The 11,449-nt window shown below is 38.7% G+C and overlaps 1 protein-coding gene across 2 annotated transcripts; it reads right to left on the reverse strand.

Moving 5' to 3' along the window:
• Positions 1-317: 317 nt before the first annotated feature.
• AQP4 (aquaporin 4) lies at positions 318-8,880 on the reverse strand. 2 transcript variants are annotated; one of them, XM_072604461.1, is made up of 5 exons: positions 8,760-8,880; positions 4,753-5,167; positions 3,719-3,883; positions 3,358-3,438; positions 318-778 (listed from the first exon to the last, which is right to left on the reverse strand). In XM_072604461.1, the coding sequence occupies exons 1-5, from the start codon at positions 8,789-8,791 to the stop codon at positions 500-502; spliced, it is 972 nt and encodes a 323-aa protein (XP_072460562.1). In that variant the 5' UTR covers positions 8,792-8,880; the 3' UTR covers positions 318-499. The 2 variants fall into 2 exon arrangements, with proteins under 2 accessions (XP_072460562.1, XP_072460563.1); XM_072604462.1 differs by lacking the exon at positions 8,760-8,880 and adding an exon at positions 7,669-7,749.
• Positions 8,881-11,449: the final 2,569 nt, after the last annotated feature.

Raw genomic sequence — 11,449 nt, forward strand, 5'->3', positions numbered from 1 at the left:
CCCTTGAGTTTGAATCTGTGCCTAAATGTACATAGGCATTGATAAATTTGCAAAGAATGTTTAATATAGTAAAATAGCCTAATTGAGGCTAACAACAGCCCATCATGTGTCAGAATAACAATCTGATAAATATATGTCCATAGGCACTTTCCAGGCAAGTCTCAACTGTCAATCTGCACTTTAAACATCTATACTTTCAGTTCACTATTGACTGCTAATAAATGAGGAGAGAAATAAACATTTATGTATATTCAGTTTGGCAGTATGCCTAGGCATACCTTCTAGAATTTGAAATCCACTGCAGGTCTCCTCATCTTGGCAGAGAATAGGAGAGCTTTAACATTTACAGAATGAGGACTCTGACATAAAGGAGCCAAGAAATTGCTTCCTCCTTCAAAAATTAGAAGACTTGCGTAGGCCTGATTTATAACAAATCTGTTTCTTTAATGGGTGGAAGGAAATCTGAGGGGTCTTCTCTGCTTTCAGTGCCACTTGATAGTCATACTGAAGATAACACTTCACCAGATGGATCTTTCCCCTTCTTTTCATCCCCCCTCTCAACGTCAATTGTGTGAACTAATCCAGGTTTCAGGATCAAATCGTCGGTTTCTACCTGACTTCTGTTGTCATCCACTTCCATGTAGGTCCCTTTAGTTTGCTGAGAAGTCTTACTGAAGGCCTCCTTAAAACGGCGTTTAAGTTCTACATCAGGACAGAAGACATACTCATAAAGGCCACCAGCTAGGACAGCTCCAATGATTGGTCCTACCCAGTAGATCTGTGGAAAGATGGAATAATAGAAAGCTGTTGAAAATTACTATTCTAAAAGACAACAAAAACTGTTTGAATGTAGAATTTAACTAGATTAGCAAGGGTTTATGTATTAGAAGAAAACTGAGCTGCATAGAAAATGTAAGGTATTACAATAATCCATCCCAATCCATAGACCTCTGAGTGAATTTCTGAGCAGAAAACAAGAGTCCTCCTTTCTTCCATTCCTACATATTTTTTTTTTTTAAAAAAACCTCTTTTCATTTCTTTTCTTCCTGTTGTCTTAGTTCTCTAAATTCAGAACACTTTTTTCTTGGCTGTACTGAAAACCATATGTATATTATGAATTCTCCACTTGAACTTGAAATAAATACTAAAGAATTTCCAGGGGTGTTTTTGTTCTTTCTTAGAGTTGCCAGTCTTTTACTGGTTTTCTCTGAGGTCATATTCACAGTATAGACTTGGCAATATTTGAATTTAGCTATAAAGCACCCCACTAAAAATTTACAGAAGAAAATGTGAGAGAACTTCATTTTTCACCAATGATTTTCCTAAGGTTTGGCGAATTGGTTTGATTCGCAAATGTCACCATATTTTCATTCTTGTTCTTAATCAGAAATTGATTATTCTCAGTGCTTAGGTCTTTGAAAATATAGTAGTTAGTATTTAGACATCAATTTAAGGTTTTCAAAGTACTTTACAAATATTATTTTATACATTCAGAACAACTCTGGGAGGCAGGTGCTAGTATTATTATCCTTATTTTAAAGGTAAATAAATTAAAGCAGACAGATGAGTTGCCCAGGGTTACACAATTAGAAAGCATCTCAGGCTGACTTTGAATTCAGGTCTTCCAGATTCCAAGTCAAGTACTGTATCCACTGCACCACTTAACTTCCTTTTTAACAATGGACTAACACATTTCTACCGTAGTCTGAGTGATGAACAACCTGTTTTTACCTGGGATGGGACATAAAAATCAACTTGCCAAAAGTTGAGTGGATCATCTCTGGATTGAAATTAAGATTTCTAATGAACTGGAATTCTCCCCTTAGAGAATACATCTATGGTGGACTATTAAGCAATTTTTAGATACTTCTGTTTCTTTCTGAAAAGACATAGTTACATGATGTTCACTAGAGCTCAGGAAAATTTTCTTTACACAGCTTTCTCACTGCAAAATACAAACCAAATTCCAACTTTAAGCTGAGCAACTTTAAGAAGCAAACACATGTGATCAAACTGTGGGCAGTGGCTGTAAGGCTGGGTTCCTTATCTTGAACATGAAAAGAACCGTAAGAGAGTTTATTTTCTTTGTTTCCTTTCAAAGTGGGAAATAAGAACCCTCCCCCAAATGTCTTTGCTCTTTGTTTCTTTGGTTTGATTAGTAAGACTGATTGTAGGTACAATAACTTTCAAAAAGGAGAGCTGAGACGCTTAGCTGACTGCCTAAATACCTGTTTTCTCCATTTATGCAAAAGATAGCTTGATTTTGAGAAGTAGCTTTATGAATACCTATCTGTTTTTAGTTATACTAGATATTGTCTTTGAAATGGATTTAAATATTAGTGGTCTTTTTTTTTTATTCATGTTTTCACTTTCGCCCTGGGAAAGTACTCAGAGGAACAACCAGTAATAGACTTGGACCATCAACACTAAAGGACAGAGCACAATACCAAACAGAACAAATTCTTCACACATACACACGTGTGTGTGTGTGTGTGTGTGTATGTATGTATGTATTAAATAATTATGCCTACTTTTGCAAAGCTTTATCATCTACCTCCCTGATATCTATTCAAATTTCTATCCTCTGTATACGGTGGGACTGATTGAATCAGGCATGACAGATTTTAATCTTGCCTTGGATCAGTCTTTTAAATTGCTATAGTAATCTTTGGTTTTTTCCAGACTTGTTGCAAGAGTCTACTCAAATAAAACTGATTTAGCTAGAAAACAAAAAAAACCCTGTTGTCTTGAAACACTTCAAGCATATTAATTATTTAGGCACCAGACTGAACACACTCCTTAATCTCACGTATATGTTCATAAATATATGTTATATATATGTATACATTAAAATTATATTTCCATGATAACAGGTTATATTATATATTCTATGTGATCTGTTTGCTGTTGTGATACTTCCAGTTCCCTTATGATTAATTGGATTTATGCTTTGGTAAACAAAGAAGGCAAACATATCTAGCCTGGACAATGTTTTCAAGTTCATGGCTTTCCAAAGGTATGCTTTCTTTCACTGCTGAGTAGGATTTGTTTTCATTTACTTGAGAAACTAACCCATCCTACTCCCTTACTTTTTAATTTGCTTCAGATAGACCACCTACAAGTATGCACTAAATTCTGCCATACAGCACAAAAAGCAGGGCATTTATAAGATCGTTCCTGCAGGCATAGAACAGATGTAAGATGGGATGTTTTGCAGCAGATTTGTGCTAGTATTTCCCTTGTCTTTATGGAAGGTGCCATAAAAGGGAAAAAAAAATACAATAAACAAATGAGAAACAAGCAATTGGTCATTTTTCTCAGCTATAGGAAGATAATAACAATAATAAACACATTTACCCAGTGGTTTTCCCAGTTTCCCATGATAACAGCCGGTCCAAAGGATCGGGCAGGGTTCATGCTGGCACCAGTGTAATTGATCTATGGGAAAAATGAAATCAACTTCAGGCATTATTAAAATAGGATTACTACTAGTGTCATTCATTGCCACTTGATACCGTTAGCCAGTCCTTTTGGAGATTTCTAGTTATTGGTAGGTATATCAACATTCCTTATGAGAGAATTAACAAAATTATCTCTTAACATGAAGAAATAGTAAGTTAAACACTAAACAAGTTAAATACTAAACACATCTTCAATCTAGTTCAAAGGAGAAGAAAAATGAAATGCATCAATTATTTAAATAGAGTTGGAAGCTTACAGCAAATAAATGTCCAATTGCAACGGAAAATCCAATTGCTAAAGCTATTGAACCAGTGACATCAGTTCGTTTTGAATCACAGCTGGCAAAGATAGTAAACACCAACTGAAATGTGATTATCAACTCCACCAGGAGCCCATGACCAGCTGTAAGATTTCCATGGACCTAAAAAGAGAAAAATAATGCCTTCTTAGTAGAAGCATGCATCTTACATAATAATATGTAAATGTGAATGGCATATTTCATCAGGGTTAAAGGTGGTGATAATACTCAAGTATTTTTTAATTGTGAGGAGAAAAAACAATACATTTCTATTCATTTTGGCAGTTAGAGGTCATTTAAACAATGATCAAATGGAACTCATTTTCAATGCTTACTCCTACAAAGGAAGTCAGGTTTGTTGGTGCTGAACTTAAACTTATAAACCATTTTTTGAGAGCATTGTAATTTTATAATGCGATTAGAAATTCATTAATTAGGTTTAAATTAATTAATTTCTATTCAATTAAATTTTAAGCAGTGTGAGGCTCTAGTGGATTTTTAATCAGCTGTGGTGCTGAGCTAACAAATGATATTTCTTATCAGCTTAGAACAAAGCTGGGATGTAAACATGAATACTTTTTGTGAAAGAAACATAGTATTCTAATGGAATGAAATGAAATTCTTCCCACAGATTTCTTCCTCCATCCCCCATAAAAGCATATATGTTAAGAAACAAATCATTACCAAAATCTATAGTCAGTAGAGAAAATGGGGATGGCAAAGATAGACGGAAAAATGATAACTTTTGATACCTGAACTCAGAAGTGTTTTAAATCACTTAATAGCCCCCAAGATTTCATATTGATACTGCCAGTTTTCAAGAATACTTTGTTGCCCATGCTAATAATTATCTAGGCTCCCCAATGAATAGGATATTCGCTGGGACTAAATTAGCCACTTTGGGGAGACTCTTTCAGGCTGCTAAGGTTTCATTTAGCAGTCAACATCATCAACTTCAGTCTTGGTTTAAAAGTAAGAGTGAAAATTGTTACCGTGGTAACTCCTAAACCTCCCACCACACTGGGAGGTGTGACAAGGTAGAGGATCCCTGCCCCGATGATAGCACCTAGGCACTGAGCAGCAACGTAGAAGACAGATTTAGCAAGGCTGATCTTCCTCGTGCAGACCATAGCCACAGTCACAGCGGGATTGATATGGCCTCCACTAATATGTCCAAAGCACTGGACCATGGTTGCAATGCTGAGTCCGAAACACAGGGAGATAAGGACCATGTCTACTGGTAAAGGCTTCTCTGTTCCACCCCAGTTGATGGTGGAACCTAAGCTGAGGAGAACAAAAATAAGCATTGCCAAAAACTCAGCAGCCACAGCTTTCCAGAAAGGCTGAGTCCACACTCCTTTGAATGCCACCATGATGCTCTCACGTTTACACAGAGGTCCACACTTACTGGAAAAGAGGAAAATAAACCTGAATTAGAAGCCCTAAGTCAGCTTGTGTTTTATAATTATAACTGGCAGGTCCTCCAGTGATGCTGTGTGGTAGGGAGGAGTTAGCAGAGGTTATTTGCATACCAAGAAAGAAATCCTCTAATATTGGAGAAAATCTCTTTAGTTTTCAAGTTGATCTCCTAGGTAACTATATGTCATGTATACTTATACCCACATACATACATGTGTATCATTTACAATCATCACATTTTAAAAGGAAATTCTTTAAATTGACCCCTGAAAGGAAGTGTGTAATGAAATTCTTTGGAATACATATTGAAATTGATTTATCCTATTGGCTTTCGGTCAGATTAAGTTTTATTCTCCATGTCTTAAGGCCATAGACACTCATGGACACAAAGCAGAAAGTCTTTTCCAGCTATTTTTTTCATTGTTTCCTCGAAAAAATTCTGCAAATGGACTCAGAGGTCATTCTTTTTCCTCTCTCTAGGGACCCCGGATTAAGAAGAAGCCTGCTAGGAAGGCAAAAATTCGACACCCTTGTCTCTTGCTGCAGAAATACCTCAGCAGGCAAATTAGGAGGGAAAATAAATCACAAAGTGAGTGTTCTCTCGGTTTGCAGCGATGTGAACAGAATCAGACTGAGTTTTAGACAAGCCATCCCCCCTCTCTTTGAACCTGGAGCAGGATTACAGTAAATTGAAGGCAGGAGGAATTCGCTAATTGGTTGCCAATCTACGAGTCACAAAGAGTGTCTTAGTGAAGGCAGATCTGAAAGAAGAGTTCCGTGAAGTATCATCTCCAGAACAAAGCACAGGGGGTGCAGAATGAAACCCTTGGAGAGAGAGCCTCTCTGGATTGCTAGGAGAGCAGCCTATTCCCCTCAACGAGCCACCCGGAGCCCAGGCAGAGTCCAAGACTGAATAAATAGAAGTGTTTTTTTTTTCAGGCCGGACACAACTAACACATCAGGACACAGCTGGAGGGTTGAGAGGAGGGGACAGTGGCATGCTTGGTGCTTCACCCCTGCCACTTCTCTCTTTGGGGCTGGAGGAATCGGGGTCGGGAAAGATTGCTGCTCAATGACCTTGAGTGCAGGGAGCATTTTAGAATGAATTTCGCCCTGGAATTTTTGTTGCTCCACAGAGGGGCCATTCAAGGAGCTTCTTCCCTCCCCATGCTCAACGCTTTATATTGCCCTGGGTTTATACAAGGATGCAATTGTCCACTTGGGGGTCCACCTCCATCTGGCTCTCAGTGACCCTTTTCTAACTTGCAGGGAGGAGGGAGAAGCAGCCAATAGGTGACACCTGAGCTAGGCAAAGGGGAGCTGCCTCTGAGGGACAGAAGCAGGAGGAAGGAGGGGTGGGGGGGAGGGGTGCTCTCTGGAAGGGGCGTGGCACTAAGGGCTTCAGGAAGCTGTGTTGCAGCTTGGGGGGACCTGGGGGCGTAGGGAGCAATTGGTAGTATCATTCCCTTGCTACCTTCTTCTCGGTTTCTGCTTGCCTGACCAGGGACACTGACGGGAGCCCTGTCCTTCCATCTTTTCGTTTTCCACTCCCTTTTGGGTAAGGGGAGACAAGGTGAAGTTGTTAGCTTCTCTATAGGCTCACATGTCACCAGGATTTAATGCAGGACTTTTTCACCAACGGCTCTAGAACTACATAGGGGACATAAAAATACAACTAAGTGTGTGACTGCCCCTGGGGCAATGCTCCCAAATGGTCTGGTGTAGTTGGGGCTGCACCCCACAAATGCCCTAGGGATATCTATCTAGGCTTCAGTACTTGTGGGTAAAACTCTTTGAAAAAAAAAAGAGGGCAAAAATCTCTGAGGGGATAATGCAGAGGCATCCTCAGAATGGGAGAGAGACTTTTTCCTGAGGACAGGTCTGCAGTGTTGCTCAAGGGTTCTCACCACTGAGAACAAGGTTGAGATTGAGGCAAGACAGCTAAGTTAGCACTTCTGCAGGACAGAATTACTTCTTAAGCAGAGTCCATCTACCAATGCATTCCTTAGCAATCAGGTCATCCTCTCCCTACCCACCATAGCCCTCACATCCCATACCCTATTTTCTGTTCTGGGGCTCGAAAGAAGAAACTGCATTTGACATTTTAGTATCCACTTCACAGCTCAGTTTTTGAGCTGTTTTGAGGTCAGAGGTAGGAAAGTAAAAAACACTGGCCTCCTGTCACAAGATAAAGGAGGAGTTACTGGAAGAGAAACAGCAGGGGGTACCCCAAGCTTTTCTTGCTTAGTTGAACTTGTCTAAGTGACATACGTAATTATACATGACCCCAACTGGGAAATGAATGAATTGTAGTAACCCTGTAAACTAGGACCTATAGAAGCAAATCGCAGCTTTGTGATATTAAGCAAGCAAACAAAAAAAGTTTTCCAAAAGTACCCCCATAGAGAGCCAAGAGAAGGGGTAGGGAAAGAAGTAGAACAACCTAACTCATAAACCAAAAAAGGGAAGAGGCTTTGCCCTGGACTTACCAGTGGGCAAAGGCCCTAGTGATGATGGTAAAGGGGGATGCTATCGGCACCGTTGGTCTTTAACTTTTCACGGAGGAAGGAGAGAGACAGTCAGAAGTTAGAAAAGAGTTAGAAAAGGAAGGGAGAAAAGAAGAGAAGTGAGAGAAGCAGGGTGAGCAGGAAGTTTTTTTTTCTTTTTCTTTTAACTAAGCAAAAGAAAAGGATCTCATGAGAAAATACAAGGGGGAGGAGGTGCCTAAAGGAAGGGCCCACCTCCCTGGCCAAACCTCCGTGGATCTCTCCCTCCCCCAATTCCCCAGGTTCCTTCTACTTCTTTCTCTTTCCTACCACCTGCCTGCCTCCCCAGAGACCTCATCCAAGACACTTTGTTGTTTCTTATATTTTTGATCTGTGCCAGCCATAGGAACCACAAACAAACGGACATCTTTTTAATGTTTTTAAAAAATCTTTCCTGTGAAACCTATTAGGATTTGTCTTACTCCAGGGCTGAGCCGGACAGCTTCGTTTCCTTGTGAACCCCAACATTACTAAGAAGCGTATGTCTCTAATGTAACAAGTGTTCATGTTAGTTTCCTTTCTAGTTCCTATTTATTCTCCCAGTTCCCCTAAATGCTCCCACTCTTTGGAAATGCACCAACATGATTTGTTTTGCTTCTTTTGCTCTAGAACAAAGCAGGGTTTGTTGATGTGAACGGGTTTTACTGAGTTGTGCACATAACTTTCTAACTGAGCACCAAGCTTGCTTATCTAGTCCAATCCATTTGGGGGCAACTAAACACCTGGGTGAGTAACTTTTCTGAGCAAAGATATGGCTCATAGGTTTGCCTCCATAGGGTACTTTCTCTGTGTTTCCACAGGTCCATTCCCTAATTGTGATTTACTTACAAGCATCTTCTTCTGTCTCTCTCTCTCTGTTCTCTGTACCTCTCTAATAAACACTTTCAGCACTCAGATCTAAAAGAACTACCCACATACTAAAGAGGTACCCTTCAGATTCTATCTAAGATTTCAGGTGTTTGTATTAAAACAGAAGAGTCCTCAACTTGGCAACCTTTTTCATTGTGCTCCCTTAAGGAAAACAAGGTACTTACCCCCAACGCCTTGATGCTGGTCTGTCACTCATTCCTTCCTTGGATAGAGTGCACGGGAGGCAGCCCTCTAATAGCTCAGACTACAGCACTGAGTGCACTGGGAATCAGATTACTGCAACTTGTCTGATTGGGTTTTTGGAGTGGAGGGGTGGAAAGACTTTGAACCATGTGGCAATCACTAAGTTATATTTGAACTTGAAATAACTTTTCCTTACCTGATCACTATAGACCCAGAGCATTTCAGGAATGGGAAACATACATTCAGCTACATATATATGAGTATATTTATATAAGCACATGTATACATATTTACATACATAATATTTCAGTTGACCATTTTTATTTTTAAAGGATGTACATATATATTGTATAATATTCTTTTGGTTGGTCATTTTTATTTTTTAAAGGGAATTTCTTTAACTCTATAATCCTTATTCTCCTCATCTAAGGAATTGCCTTATTTGCTGTGTATCGTAGTTGAAATGGGATACAAACTGGCAAACAGATCTTGCTTATGTGGCAATTAATTTTTAATATTTTTGAGTTAATGAAGAGTATCCAGTAACTTGTATTTTTTATTTTCAGTTTTTCTAAATTGGAGAAGTTGTAATTTATAGCTGTATTAGTTCCATTTTTAAGATATGTAAAATTTGGACAGTTTACTGGAAAATAAGACTATTTTAAAGTAAAAAAAAATGATACCATTCATGTTGTACTTTATGATTTATAAAGCCCTTTCTCCACAAAAGTTTTCTCTACAATGACCTCAGGAGAAAGGTAGTTCAAGTACCATTATCCCTGTTTAAGGGATGTTTAAGTGAGTATAATGAGACTCAGGTTAAATGACTTGTCTAAGATTACATGGCTAGTAAATACAGAACCTAGGAGACCAGCCCAAGTCTTGACTCCAACCTAACCCAGCACTTATTTTATTATATCATGCTGCATTTCTTATATTTATATCTCTCTGAGATGAGTGTTATATAAGAAATAACAAATTTAAGAAGCTTGGGGATGGAATGAGGAATGAACCCTTGAAACATTGGATGCCCAGAAACATATGGGGCTTTGGGAATTGTGTGCAAGATAACATTAAGACTCAGATCACTCTTTTACCATCACATTTAAGACAGAATTATTTTTAGAGTTGAGTGTGTTCATATGAAAGAGAGAACTAGAGAGGAAGAAATCCAAGGACAGAGAAAAAAAGACATATTAAAAATTATTTGTTCTCCTCCCACTGTGGTATCTGAAAGATGGAGATGGATAAAAAAAATTGTTTACCAGAAGAGGACTTGACATTTTGAGTGTATTTCAAAGCAGCATCTTATTGTTTCAAACATTTATCCAACCACCATTTTGAAGGGACCTACTATATGTAGCAGGAACTCAATGTTATTTGATTTTTACTGTATTATATTGTTATGTTTAGGCAGCTAGTGGCAAAGTAGATAGAGTGCTTGGTGTAGCGTCAGGAAGACTCATTTTCCTAATTTCAAATCTGGCCTCAGATACTTAGTAGCTGTGTGACCCTGGGCAAACCACTCAACCCTAATTGCCTCACTTTCCTCACTTGTAAAAATGAACAGGAGAAGGAAATGGCAAACCACTCCAGGTTCTTTGCTAAGAAAATGCCAAATGGTGTCATGAAGCATCAAACACACTGTATAAAGTTTGGACTTTCCTTAATAATCTGCTTGGGAATCTAAATGAATGAAAATGAGAGGAGGAAAGAGTTGAAGATAAACCTATATAGAATATGTAGAGGGGTTTTCTGAAATTTCACAGTGGTTTTTTAAGCTCATTACCACTCACACTTGACAAAGAGTTAAAAACAACAGCAAAATGTGTCTAAATTGTAATATAGTGTTTTTTGTTGTTCAGTCTTTTCAGTCTTGTCCAACTCTTTGTGACCCCATTTGGGGTTTTCTTGGCAAAGATATCAGAGTAGTTTACCATTTCCTTTTCCAGCTCATTTTATAGATGAAGAAACTGACATAAACAGGGTTAAGTGACTTGCCCAAGGTCACATAGGAAGTGTCTAAGGCCGGATTCGAACTCAGAAAGATGAGCCTTCCTGACTCCTGGTCCAGCTTCTATCCACTGCACCATCTAGTTGCCCATAGTGTTTCTGGAAAAAATATATTAAATTGATTACAGCGATCTTAAGAAAATTGACTTAAGAAACTATAAACTTATTGAAACAGCATTGTAGCATTTTGATTTCTCTTTGTGAAAGATTCTCCACTCCCACCCTCCCCCAGTCATGCTCAAGACTCTGCCAAGAAAATGCCAAATGGTGTCATGAAGCATCAGACACACTGTAAAGTTTGGACTTTCCTTAATAATCTGCTTGGAAATCTAAATGAGTGAAATGAGAGGAGGAAGGAGTTGAAGTCAAACCTATGTAGAATATGTAGAGGGCTTTCTGAAATTTCTGAAATATACACAACAGAGTTTTTCACTATTTTCTAGGCACATTTATTTTAGGTTTATTCTTCACAAGTTGCCAGCCACTGTGTTTCATTAGCACTCAATGCATTGCCTTGGCAGTTCACATTCTTATTTTGCAAATTGCCAGCAAAACTTGGTAACCACAGTTTCTCAAAACCTTTTCCTTTTCTTCTTGCTGGATGTTTATTGCCCTAGTAAAATGGGTTGACAATCCAGGAATGGCTGTTCCCGTTACA

This window comes from Notamacropus eugenii, chromosome 4 (genome assembly GCF_028372415.1).
Source record: "Notamacropus eugenii isolate mMacEug1 chromosome 4, mMacEug1.pri_v2, whole genome shotgun sequence".
NCBI lineage: Eukaryota > Metazoa > Chordata > Mammalia > Diprotodontia > Macropodidae > Notamacropus > Notamacropus eugenii.

What these genes read in the sequence shown, in the direction of transcription:
- AQP4 (XM_072604461.1), bottom strand. Translation starts at nt 8,791, where the DNA reads ATGAGTGACAGACCAGCATCAAGGCGTTGGGG. An exon ending in CAATTGGACATTTATTTGCT is followed by an intron (nt 3,439 to 3,718) that starts GTAAGCTTCCAA and finishes TTTTTCCCATAG; the next exon opens with ATCAATTACACTGGTGCCAG. An exon ending in GAAACTGGGAAAACCACTGG is followed by an intron (nt 779 to 3,357) that starts GTAAATGTGTTT and finishes ATCTTTCCACAG; the next exon opens with ATCTACTGGGTAGGACCAAT.